This window comes from Phascolarctos cinereus, unplaced genomic scaffold (assembly GCF_003287225.1).
Source record: "Phascolarctos cinereus isolate Bilbo 61053 unplaced genomic scaffold, phaCin_HiC Scaffold_7;HRSCAF=346, whole genome shotgun sequence".
Classification (NCBI taxonomy): domain Eukaryota; kingdom Metazoa; phylum Chordata; class Mammalia; order Diprotodontia; family Phascolarctidae; genus Phascolarctos; species Phascolarctos cinereus.
Genome location: NW_027556180.1, coordinates 3,139,379 through 3,152,594, shown reverse-complemented (window position 1 = coordinate 3,152,594; position 13,216 = coordinate 3,139,379). Strand labels below are relative to the sequence as shown.

Genomic DNA, 13,216 nt, shown 5'->3' with positions numbered 1-13,216 from the left:
GGGATTAGAATGCTGCAGACAGTTGTAGATTATCTAACAGTGAAGATCACACCAACCAACTTCGCTATATCAGGGAAAGCATATTTAGCAAAGATGCAGCATTGATTCCTTGCCTGTGTGTTGACCATGTTGGTCTACCAGTCAGAAACCTGAGGGAAGAGCTCCTGAGCTACCAGGAAATATACCAGTGGTTGAAGCATTAGTGTCCTGGATCAATTAGGTCTTAAGGACAGTTTTAATGCCTTTTAAGGAAGGGGTGGGGGCAGCAACATGGTGCAGCAGATACAGCACCGGCCCTGAAGTCAGGAGGACTGGAGTTCAAATCCAGCCTCAGAACAAACACTTGACCACTTGACGCTTACTAGCTGTGTGACCCTGGGCAAGTCACTTAACCCCAACTGCCAAAAAAAAAAAAAGGCAGGGAGGCGGGGGACCTGGCTGAGTTGAGATTGGGCCTTAGGAGAAACTAGTCCAGCCCACGTGGCAGCAATCTGAGTAGCTCTGGCTCCCAGGATCTCAGGATTCTGTCCATTATCCTCCCTCAGAAAGGAGCCAACATGACATTCAAAGACTTTCAGAACCAGCGTCCCCTCCTCTGCAGTGTTCTTATACCGTCCTCCCCTCCCTGCACCCTGCAATTCAATGGTACTCACCTCCTGGCCATTCCTCATAAGAGACAATCCATCTTGGACCCCCATGCCTGAAATGCTCTCCTTTCTCATCTAAACCTCCTGGTTCTCCTGGCTTTCTTCAAGTCCCAGCTCAAGTCTCACCTTCTACAAGAAGCTTTTCCTGATGCTTCTTAATGCCACTGCTTCCCTTGGAGACCAGTCCTCACATTAGTTAATACAAACCTTTTTGGTTGGCCCTCATCCCTTCTTCAGTCATGTCCAATTCTTCATGACCCCCCTTTTTTTTTTTTGCAAAGACTCTAAAGTGGTTTGCCATTTTCTTCACCAGCTCATTTTACAGATGAGGAAACTGAGGCAAACAGGGTTGAGAGACTTGTCCAGGGTCACACAGTTAGGAAGTGTCTGAGGCCAGATTTGAACTCAGGAAGAGGAAGTCTTCCTGACTCCAGGCCTGGTGCTCCGTACACCATGGCGCCTCCTAGCTGCCAGTACTATAAGCCTTATATGAATATAATTAATGAAATCAATAAGGTTAATGTAATCCTTGTATTGATCCCAATATGTCTTGTTTGTAGCTCATTGCTTGCACGCTGTCTCCCCCATTTAAGCTCCTTGAGGACTAGGGCTGTCTTCTTTTATCTTTCTTTCTGTTCCCAGCACTTAGCACAGTGCCTGACAAATAGTAGGTGCTTAATAAATGAGTGTTCACTTGAAGGCAGTGCTGCTCACTGCCTCACAAGCCTGCTAGAACACTGACATCCAGATGTGGGCCTTCCTTTGAAGTCACTGTCTTGGGAGGTTGGGTGCCAATGCAACTCTCTTTAGTGGTCCTCCTCACATGTTCTGTTGTCCAGGGGGGCAAACGGAGCAGCACATGTGCCAGGGTTTGGCTGCTGTCTCTTGGATTGCCTGGCTGCTCAGGAAGGCACCCAGGGCACCTGTGGGGCTCTTTGGCAGTGGCAGGGTCCAGTACTGTCACTGCCTTGTCAGGGCTGTCTTGGAGCGGGATCTTCCCCATCTGTGTGGGTGATGCACTGATCTCACTGTCCTGAACAGCAGGTCCTTTAGATTAGCTGGCCCCCAGAGTTTGATCACAGTTCTGGTTTTGTCCCAGCTTTCTCTCTGGACAGGGATTCTGCTTGAAACTTTTCTGCTGCCCACTCCCCAATATCAGCAACAGCCAGGGCTCTGGCCACCTTGTCCTTGTCTCAGTCCTGAGACCTATATTCCCTACCACAGCCTGGCCTGGCTCTGAGGCCTGCGCTGACCAGCAGGTAGAAGCCTCTCTCCTATTCCCTCCCCCCATTTCTGCCCCCCAGGCTTTAGGGTCAAAATAATGAAGTGGTGGCCACAGTCTCTACATCAGAGGGTGGAGGGCTTAGCTTGTTCAGGCTTGTTCAGAATCTGCCTACATCAGGAACCTCTCAGAAGGACCTCTGGGGAGAGCTTTTGATGCCCAGCTTCAGAGCTGACCAGGGAATTAGTTGGACATCTTTTGGAGAAATGAAACAATATGATGGTTCATATAGATGTAACTCTGGTAACTGACATTCAACAAAAGTTGTCACTTCTGTTGTGGGGAATAATAATAGCATAGTGCCTGGTACAGTGTAGATACCTAATAAATGCTTTTTCATTCATTCATAATTTGTTCAAGAAACATTCAGGTCCTTGGAAAACACACGCCTGCAAGAAGTCATGCCTTGTTCTCAGGGGTTGAGGAGAGCACTGGACCAGGAGGGGGAAGAGGTTTGCATCCCCCTCCTGGGACTTTCCCTCATTAGCTGTGTGACCTACGACAGCCCTGTCTCTGGGCTTCAGCTCCCTCCCATGGTCCATGGTGGCTGGGATATCCTGTGCTTCTGGTGCCCTTTGGAAAGAATGGAGGAAGGGTCTGATGGCCACCTTCATGACTGGGGAGTGTCGTGTGGGAAAAGACCCAGAAATGGTCTCCCTCAACCTTGCCTCTGATCAAAGCCTCAGCTCAGGCAGCTGCTGCTTAGCAGTTCTGAGTGAAGCCAGTAGATGGCGTGGGGACAAAAGGAATTCCCCCCCCTCACTTCCCCACAGGCTCGCCTGTCCCCGTTGCTTCCCTGAGATCTCTGTTCTTTGCCGCAGAGGGCCTGGCTTGCAGAAAAGAGTCCTGGGTTTCCCAGTTGAACACAGGCGTCTTTGGCAGCCCTCGACCTCACCCAGGAGGGCCAAATGGCAGAGATGGCTCCCCAGACCCAGCCCTAGGCAAGCCTGACCTTTGAAGCTAGGATCACAAAACCATCTTGGAGCCTTCCTTGCAAGGTAGGAGGCACCATGGAACCCTGTGAACTCGGCCTTGACGGCTGCAGAGGCTGAAAGTGAGCCGGCAGACTGGAGAGGGCTACTGAGGCAGTAGCATGGGGGTCCAGGAACACCAGGCCAGCCACCCAGCCCACAGAGTGCATCCCCCCAGAGGGCATTCTCCATGGCCATTTTGGGAAATCAAGATGGCAGCCCTTCCAGGCAGGCCTAACTAATGTCTCTGCTTATTCCTCCTCCCCTCCTCTCCTCCTCGATCCCCTCTTCTCTTGAGACCTACGGATCTCCAGGGGCCTTAGACATATGTTTTAATTGGGCAGACAGCCTCGATTTAAAAAGATACGGCTTAGTTCAAGATCTCTCAACCAGTCCTCAGGATTTCCATTGGCCCTCTCCTTATGCAGTCACTTATTCAAATTAATATGGAGTCTTCCCAATGCACAGAACACAACTTAAGAGCTGGAAGGGACCTTAGAGGTTATCAATTCTGACCCATTTTATAGATGAGGAAACTGAGGCCCAGCGAGGGGGAGTGTGTGGCTTCTAGCATCTTGCAGTGAAGTCTTTGCAAGTTTGTTTTCATTTTAAAAATAGCTTCTCAAAGGAGTCCTCTGGGGAACACACTTTCACTCTCATTGCAAATGAACTGCCTGTCCCCCTCCCCAGGCTGCTACTTCTTTTTTTTGGTGAAGAAGAGGGGTTTGGATCACTTGCCCAGGATCACACAGCCAGTAAGTGTCATGTGTCTGAGGCTGGATTTGAACTCCAGTCCTCCGGAATCCAGGGCTGGTGCTCTGTCCACTGTGCCATCCTGCTGCCTCCCCAGGCTTCTGGGAGGAATTCTTCATCTCTGCAGCTGGGGGAATTGGGATTCTTTCCCCAGCCTTTTCCCTTTTTCTCCAGAACTGCCTTCCCACGATATGAAACTTTGCGGGAGAATGGTTGTGCTAATGCGACTTTCTTGTTAGCCTGAGCTAGGAAGGAAAATGGGACTAATGGGAGGAATGGGCGTGTCCTTTGGCCCAGCTGGGTGATCCACACCAGCCTCTTGGACTCCCAGAGCCTCAGTGTCTTCACTTGCAATCTGCTAATGAGAAAATCCACCCCCTGTTCTCCAGGTCCTAAATGACAAATAAACATGTAGGCAATAATAACATCATGGTCTGTCCCTCTCCACCCCTGTGTCTCAATGCCCCTCTCACTGAGGCCCTAACTTCCATCTCACACTTGCTGCAGGGCCCGAAGGCAGATGCCCAAGCTCCAGTTGGAGTGGGGGGGATAGTGATGATATCTGATGTTTACATAACAAACTGCTCTCATTGGAGCCTCACACCAATCCAGTGAGACAGATGCTGTGTTATACCCATTGTACAGATGAGGAAACTGTGGTACCGGGAGATGGCACTTGCCCGTAGCTCAGCCTTCCTGACTCCAGGTCTAGCCCTCTCCCACACTGCATCAACTGCTTTTGTGTCTCTCTAACACCTTGGCAGCCTTGGCACGGAAAATTACAGCTCTGTCCACATAATGTCCACAAGTAAGGAGAAGGCTGTGTCTACAATGAAGTACCGGGGAAGTCCTGGGGGGGAGGGGTCCGTGAGGGGTTTTTTCTTTTGGCCTCATTACAAATTCATGGCCCATTGTATAGACCATTGCTCCAGATACCTTGAGTAGCTGGTTTTAAGCTTAAGATGGCAACCTTGGGCTGAACCAAATCTACTGGATATGAAGATGAGCCCCCCCCATTATCCTGTAACCTAGGCTGGGTCCAAGGTTTTGAGGACTAGAGTTGAGAGGTGGCCATGCACAGTAGTCAAGGACTGCTGGGGAGGCTGGCCCTGCTGCCTCCAGGGAAGTGACCCTGGGGTAAACATCAGGTAATGAGTCAGGTACCCTCCAGAACAAAGGGGCTGAGGTGGGTAGGGGGGAAGCACATTAACAAAGTCCAGCGGCCTTATCTCAGCACTTCGGTCTCCTTTGCTAAGGAACAGCTTGCCTCGACTGTGTTGGACAAGGTCGGCAGCACTGAGTGAGTGATTTGAAGGGAAGAGAGGAGGCCCCAAAGGCTAGGCAGAATTGGGTGGTCAGAGAGAAGGGCAGCAGCAGGGCTCTGCCCAGCAAGTGAAAAATGACATTTGGAGTCTGAGTAAGAGTCCACCTCCCAAGTTTGTCTCTGGGGTGACACAAATGAAAATCACTGCCTCACCAAAAAGTAAATGGGCCCCACACAACCTTTATGGAAGGAAAGAGGCAGGCAGTGAGTGGCTGACAGCCATAGTGTGCAGGTGTTGTCTCATTTTTCATCTCTTCCCTGAGAGCTCTCAATCAATGCATAAACAAGCAAATGCTTAAGGCCCTACTGTGTGCTGGGCCCTAGAGATATAAAGACAAAAAGAAACCGGTCCCTGCCCTCAAGAGATTTCCTTTCTTCGGGGGACACAAGGCGAAACCAATATAAGTATATTCAGGACAAATACAGCGAAGTTCAGGGGGACCGGCACTAGTAGTTGGGGGCGGGGCGGGGTTAGGTTAGGAAGCATCAAGAAAGGCTTCCTGGAGAAAGCGCTTGCTGAAGAGCTGCTGAGCTATAGCTTGTCCAGCTTCACCAGGCTGGTGTCTGAGGCGTCACGTTCAGCTCTCCCCGACTTCTCCAACGGGCCATATAGAGGCTTAAAGCTGGTGTAAACCAGAGAACTGCCAGAGAGTTATATTATAGGGTTGGGTAAAATTAAGTGATTCCAGTAGAATTGTTCATCAGTTCGACTTCTCGTCTGCAGAGTACATCATCCCTCGTCCTTTTGCGTTTCCCTCATTTTCGGGTCCAAACTAGTGGCAAGATTATGACTGAGCCTCCGATCGGGGGACTGGGCCGCAGCTCTGACGTCCCTCCTCCTCCTCCTCCTTCCAAGTGCAGCTCGGCCACATCGCCAAGATTTGCCCAGGAGAACATCCCTCAGCCCCGAGGACTGTTTACATTTGGTCAGTTTCGAATCCAGATGGCTGAAGGGCAGCTCTCCCTCTCCCCCTTCTGGGGCATTTCCGTGTTAGCTGAGCCCAGGCTCTGAGCCTGTTGGGGGGCCTGGGATGGGGCACCGGCCTCGGTCAGTACCGGCTTCTCTCGTCCTCCCCTCCGCTGCTGAAATGTTAGGGTGAGGTCCCTTTAAGAGACCAGAAACCACTAGGGCTGGCGCCCGGGACTGAAACTGATTCAGTGGCGGGCGGCGGACCGGGCTCCTCCCGCGGCCACCCCTGTCCTCTCCGCCCAATGGTTTGCGCCAGCCTATATTTACCGCCGATCTTCCTCTCCGGCCGCAAGGATGTGAGGCGAGTCGGGGGAGGCGCAGGAGATCAGAGCCGAACCGGAGCTGGAGCCGGAGCCGGAGTCGGAGCGGAGCCGGAGCCGGAGCCGGGAGCTGAGCCGGAGCAGCAGAGCCGGGCAGGGGAGGCGGCCCAGAGGGCAGAAGAGAGGGGCTAACTGGCACCGCAGCTCGGGGCCAGCGGAGCCCCGGAGGGGCGAGCAGCCCAATTCCAGCCTCGGAGGGGAGAGTCCAGTCCAGTCCAGCCCAGCCCAACCCCGCAGGTGAGTACAGCAGAGGAGAGCCCCGGAGGAAAGCGCAGCCCAGTCCAGCCCTGGAGAGGAGCGCAGCCGAACCCCGGAAGAGAGCGCAGCCGAACCCCGGAGGAGAGCGCAGCCGAACCCGGGAGGAGAGCGCAGCCCCCGCCGGTCTAGGCTCGGAGCACAGCCGAGCGGAGTGGAGCCGAGCCCGCAAGCTCTGCAGAGCGAAGCAGAGCCGAGCCAAGCCGAGCGCACGCAGCCCCGCGCCCCGCCGCGTCGCCCCGGGCCGCCGGGGCAGCCAGAGTGGGCAGAAGCACCATGCCTCCTTCCTGCCCGGCGAGCCGACGGGAGCCACGCGGAGCCCCATCCCCGCAGCCTACGGTCCTCTTTTGTTCCTGAGGGCCAAGATGCGGTAAAGAGGAGCCAGGCCGACGGACGGCAGAGCCCTCCGCGAGCGTCTTTCCCATCCCTCCTTTCCTCTGTCCTGGGGGGAAGGCAAGCTCAGCTCGCCTCCTGCTTCCCGGCCCACCTGCCTCCTCTGCCCTTCCGCCTGCCTTTCGGACCCCAGCTGCGGAGAGCAGGGAGATGCTGCCGTGGAAGAGAAACAAATTCGAGCTGATCGAGGAGGACGCTAAGCAGGCGGCTAAGGCCAAGGGCTATGCGGTGAGCCTCAACTACTCGGCGCTCACGTCTCTGGCCAAGGCGTGCCCGGAGAGCGCCCTCACCCGGGTGGGCAGCATGTTCAAGTCGAAGCGAAAAAAGGTCAAGATCACTAGCGAGGACCCCACGTACACTGTGCTGTACCTGGGCAACGCGACCACCATTCAGTCGCGCGGCGAGGGCTGCACCGACCTGGCGGTGGGTAAGATCTGGGGCAAGAGCGAGGCGGGCAAACATGGCACCAAGATGAAGCTGACCATCAGCGCGCAGGGCATCCGCATGGTGCACGCCGACGACCAGGCGCTCAAGCGGCCGGGCCACCTCTACCTGCTGCACCGCGTCACCTACTGCGTGGCCGACCCGCGCCTGCCCAAGGTCTTCGCCTGGATCTACCGGCACGAGCTGAAGCACAAAGCCGTCATGCTTCGCTGCCACGCCGTGCTCGTGTCCAAGGCCGAGAAGGCCAAGGCCATGGCGCTGCTGCTCTATCAGACGTCGGCCACGGCCCTGGCCGAGTTCAAAAGACTCAAGCGGCGCGACGACGCGCGCCACCAGCAGCAGCAGCTGGTGGGCGAGCAGAGCATCCCGCTGGTGCCGCTTCGAAAGCTCTTGCTGCACGGGCCCAGCTGCTACAAGCCTCCCGTCGAGCGGAGCCGCAGCGCGCCCAAGCTGGGCTCCATCACAGAGGACCTGCTGGGCGAGCAGCAGGAGCTGCAGCAGCAGCAGCAGCAGCAGCAGCAGCAGCAGCAACAGCGCGAGCATCTCTTCGGTGACGCGGACGAGGACCCTGCCGCCCCCTACGACGGCGAGGATGAGGATGACCTGGCCCTGGACTTGGACCTGCCCCTGGACGGCGAGAGCGAGGACGTGGAGGCAGATGGGGAGGCGCAACTGCAGCCTCACCTCGGGGCCTCGCCCGTGGAATGTGGGGACCTCCTGGACACACTGGACCCGCGGCGGGCCGGCGCACTGCTGCTAGCCGGGTCGGCCGACGGGAAGCGCGAGCTCTCCCGGCTCATCGGCGACCTCGGCGAGCTCAGCATCGGCAACGACGTGCAGAGCCTGCGGGCCGACCTGCGTGTCACCCGGCTGTTGTCGGGCGAGAGCACGGGCAGCGAGAGCTCCATAGAAAGCGGCTGTCAAGACGCGGGGGGCTCGCCAGGGCTTGCCAACGGACTGGATGAGGCCGGGCCAGAGCCCGGCCCGGGCTGAGCTCGATCTAGGCTGCTGTTTGGGGCGACCTTGGACTGCAGGCGCCTCCCCTGCCGCCGCCGCCGCCGCTGCTTCCCCTCTTTCCCCTTCCAACCGCTCCCCTGTCCGCTGCTGCTGTTGCTGCCGCTGGTCCTGCTTTCAGCTGTGCACGCCCCGTCTGGTTGCTTGGGCTCTGGGCACCGGCCTGGGCACCTCCCAGCCCTCTCCCACCAGTCCTTCTTGAGCCTTCAGCGGCAGCGGCTAGGAGAGCGAGCAGACGTCTGCCGGCGATGGACGCCTAGGCGTTGGCCTCCTCTTTCTGGGGATCGGGCGGTGCTGGCCGGGCTGGGCGGAAAGCCCTGTTCAGTTGGTTCTCCCGGGGTGGGAGGACACACGGGTAGGCCTGGCTGTGAACTGGCTCAGGGAGCCGCCAACTTCCTCGGGCTGCTTGTTTGTGAGGGGAGAGGGAAGGGGTGTGTGTGTGTGTGTGTGTGTGTGTGTGTGTGTGTGTGTGTGTGTGTGTGTGTGTGTGTGAGAGAGAGAGAGAGAGAGAGAGAGAGAGAGAGAGAGAGAGAGAGAGAGAGAGAGAGAGAGAGAGAGAGAGAGAGAGAGAGAAAGGATTGTGCCTATCACTTTGTAAACAACCCTGCCTATCTACCTGCCTGCCTATCGCTCTGTGTCTGCCTGTCATTGCTCCAGTTCTGGCTGCCTGGCTGGCTAGCCTCCTCCATCTTCTTGTCCTTGGCATGTCCCAGCAGCAGCAGCAACACAGACACAGACAGACACACACAGATAGACAGACATGGGCAGAATCTGGAAGCTAAGGGAGAAGGCAATCAGGCATGGGAGGGGGAGAGAGAACATAACAATTGTTTTAGAGAAGGCTTCTGTCATCTCCGGATGACTGAGAATTTCCTGTTTTTCATGGTAACTGGGGAACCGACATAGGAGGGGTTAACTTCCTTTCCCCAGCCAGTAATGTAAGGGCCAGGAGCTTTGGGTCATTTTCACATCTGTTTCCATCTCTAAAGCAAACCTGTGTGTGCTTGTGTGTCTGTGTGTATGTGTGTGTGTGTTTGTGCCAAGATCTTGGGTCTCTTCCCCTCCCCCACCTTCTCTTTGGTGCATGAGCTTGGGTTGTTTACCTCAGACTCAGACCCTTGAAAATCTGCCAAATTCCTTAAATAACTGTCTTGGGGGAGATGAAAGGGAAAAAAAAAGTTGCATTTTGTTTACAGTACAGAAATCCAATATCTAAAAGGGAGTTTTCCTTTAAAAAAAAAAAAGAAAAGAAATCATCCTCCCCAGAAAGATCTCATTCCATAATCTCGTGTAAAATATTTTTGCACTGTTGTGAAGTATTTTTGCAGACATCTCTTTTGTAGATAGCGGTGTTCTCAGATCTAGATGTTTATAATCTTTTGCTGTGCAAAAGGAAACTTTAAAAAAGTGGTTCCCTTGTACATACAGAAAACTGTTTAAAACACTTGGTTATTTTTGAAGAACAGCAATGTTCTGATTTTGTTTGCACATAAGTGGAGATAATAAAGAGGATAACTTAACAGTAGGATACATCTGCTCCACTGCTGGGGGAGGGGGCAGTGCTGGCCAAGATGAAAGGGGGAAGATGAATGAATTTAACTCATATGCGTTGTGGTCTGAGATAGTGAGGCATCTTGGAGTGTCCCCCGGTGCCATTTAGTGGGCTTCCCTGCCCTTCCTCAGGGTTCTTTGTGGAGGGATGGAGGTGGGATCGAGGCTTGCCTACCTGTCACTGTGACTGGCATGGAGGGAATCCAGCAGGAGACCTGAGGCTATGTTCATCCTTGTTCACCCATCTGCCTTGCCTATCCAAGCACCTTACCACCTGCACTTCTTCCTTCCAGTCTTCTAGAGATTGTTTTTGTTTGGAGGCTGTGCAGCAAGTTTAGTTTGTCTCTTTCTCCTCCTTCCCCTTCCCCACAAGCTTTTGAGGTTATTTGGAAGAGTGCTGCTGCTTTTAAATGGAGAGGCTGGTCCCCCTCCCCTTGCTAGTAGAGAGATAGACACCTTTGAGCCAGAGGCGTCTCCTAAGGACAACATTTGGCTGCTAGGGTGGTCAGAGAGAGAGGGAAACTGAGGCACATTTCAAGTTTCATAGTGTGGCATGGGAGGGGATAGGTGGCTCAGGAAAGCCATAGCCCTTTCATGGATTCAGCAGTCAGAAAATGCTTGCCCTCTGAGAGGGCTGCTGTGGAGAAGGGGTTACTGGAAGGTTCGCCAGTTGTTGCTTTTTTTTAAAGTTTGTCGTGCTTTCTGCATGTTTGTTTCTCTTGTAAACTCTCAACAGATGTCTCTTTTGACTGCAGCAGCTCAGCTGGGTGTTGTAATAAGACACGATCCAAGCCGAGTCTTCTGTGGCTGTTTTTTCTCTTTTCTTTCTTCTCCATTTTAGCTGGGGCCTCAGGTTTGCCCCCCTCCTGCTCTAAAGTCACATTCTCCAGGCTGATGTGCCTTGGGGCTCAGGAAGGACTCAGGGAGTGACTGCGCAGAGTATGTTCTGAGAATGCCCATCCCCAGGGTCCCAGAGCAGAGGGGGAGGTGACCTCCACACTGCATGAGGTCTTTCCTCCCTTGTAACTCAGAGCTGCAGACCAGAGGGGGGTGTTGTCCAAAGGAACCTTTGCAATAGAAGAATGAAGCAACATGATTCAGACCTGGTTACTGTTGGCAAAAGAACCGGACACACTGCAGGTTGTGGGGTCCATGAACCATGGTCTCAGCTCAGGGAGCTGGGCCAGGGCCGGAAGCCTCAGAGGGCACATGCTGCCCTGGAAAAGAGATGAGGTGAAATCCTAAGGAGAAGGAAAGAGGCGCTGAGTAAGCAGGGCAGCTAAGGAAAGATGTAGAAACACATGTCCCCCACTCCTCTCAAGGAGCATTATCTTAGCTAGGGCCTTTCCATTCTTCTTGGGCCTTATGGATGAATGCTTCCCTTCTCCTTCCCCCTCCCCTTCCCCTTCCCCCTCCCCTTCCCCTTCCTCTTCCTTCCCTCTGTCTCTTCTCCTGGGCTTTGGAGCCAAAAGGGCTGAGGTGCCCAGTCTAGGCTTTGTGTGTGATGGGGAAAGGGGGTGGTGCCTGAGGCTGATAATTAGATTGCACCTTCTACTTCACTCAAGAGGATGTCCAGGCAGCTTCTTGCTAGTAGGTGGTGAACAAGGCAGTTTCTCGGTGTAAGGGTTTAGACAAATGAGAACATTAGTGATATTATATACTTCTTAAGTATTAACCTTGTGACAGGCACAAAAAGTCCAGCTCTGTCCACAAAGAATTTCCATTCTCCTGAGAGACAGTACTGAAAAGAAGTGAAGCCCAGATCACTTGAGGAGGAAGGGAGGACTACCAGCCAGGGGTGTTAGGAAAAGCTTTGCTTAGGAAGTGTTAGGGTAGCTAAGACTAGAGGGAAGCCAAGGATTCTAAGAGGTAGAGGTGAGGAAGGAGGGCACACCAGGCAGAAGGCATAGCCTGTGCACAAGTTTGGAGGTAAGAGATGAAATGTTAAGTTTTGGGAGCCACAGGAAGGCTAGTTTGACAGGAATGTCAAGTACATGAAGGGCACAAACGTGAAATAAAACTTGGAAAACTAGGTTGGAACCAGATTGGGCAGAACTTACCAAGCCAAGGAACTGGCATTTTAGCCAAGACACAGAAGGGAGCCAGTGGAGTTTCCTGAGCAGGAAAGTGACACAGTCAGCCTTGCGCTTTAGGAAGTTTATTTTGGCAGCTGAGTGGAGGATGGAGTGGAGAGGGGGAAGGGCAGGAAGCCACTGCAAACAGTCCAGGCAAGGGGTGATTGGACTGAGCTGGGGTCAGCCAGGCAAAACATTTATTAAATTCCTACAGTGTACCAGGCACTTTGTGAAGTGCTGAGGATACAAATACAAGTGAAAAAGGAAAGTCCCTGCCCTCAAGGAGCTTACAATCTGCTGAGAGAAGACAATACACACACACACACACACACACACACACACACACACACACACACACACCCCTGGGTAGGGGGGAGGAGGTATGATGAAGTCCACAGCTGTCCCAAAGCACTGGAGCTGGTGAGCAATGGGGAGAAGATTGTGCTGAGCCCCTCCTTAAATGAAGTCTCCAGAGCCCATGGCCCCATCCTTCCAGTCAAAGGGTCCATGGGGGGCAGAGGGGATGGATGAGATGTGAGCACCACCCAGATGCATCTTGAGGATAGTGTAGTTTCCCAAGGATGAGTTCCCTGAGAAGGAGGGTATGAAGGAGAACCAGAGAGGTCTATGTCCTATGAAAGGGACATTTATTTATGAGAGACATGGAAGTGGTTCAGATAAAACCTGACAACTGAATCAACATGAAGAGTAGAGAAGAAGGCAGAGCTGAGGATGACTTTGGCTTTCTAATCTGGGGCCCTGGCTGAATGGCGATGGTGGTGGCCTTATCTTCAAGAAAGGGGGGGCTGTGGCCCCTTTCTCTTTGGGCTGGTTGAGTCTGAGATGCCTGTGAGACATCCGGGTGGGGTGTCTGGCAGGTGCCTGGACAGCTCATCTTCCCGTTTGAAAGTGGCAGCAGGGGGTTTCTGACCGCAACAAGGCTGGCCAAGCTTCTTTTGTGTCATTCCTCAGCGAAGTGCCTGACACATAGGAGGTGCTGGATCAATGCATATTGGAGATCTTTTTCATTATAATAGCTAGAATTTATGTAGCACTTTGAGGTTTATGAAGTACTTTACCCCCACGTTATCTTATTTGATCTTCATCAGGTCTCTGAGAGGCAGGTCCTATTATCATCCCCATTTGACAGATGAGGGAACTGAGGCAGATGGTGATGAAGTGACTTGTCCAGGGTCCCACTGTTCATAAGTGTCTGA

At 53.6% G+C, this 13,216-nt stretch overlaps 1 protein-coding gene across 1 annotated transcript; it reads left to right on the top strand.

Annotated features, from left to right (window-relative positions):
- Positions 1-6,985: 6,985 nt before the first annotated feature.
- FAM43A (family with sequence similarity 43 member A) lies at positions 6,986-9,898 on the top strand. Its single transcript, XM_020964731.2, has one exon. The coding sequence runs from the start codon at positions 7,066-7,068 to the stop codon at positions 8,350-8,352; it is 1,287 nt and encodes a 428-aa protein (XP_020820390.1). The 5' UTR covers positions 6,986-7,065; the 3' UTR covers positions 8,353-9,898.
- The last annotated feature ends 3,318 nt before the right edge of the window (positions 9,899-13,216 follow it).

Excerpts from the sequence above, each read along its gene's own strand:
- FAM43A (XM_020964731.2), top strand. The coding sequence starts at position 7,066 with ATGCTGCCGTGGAAGAGAAACAAATTCGAGCTGATCGAGGAGGACGCT.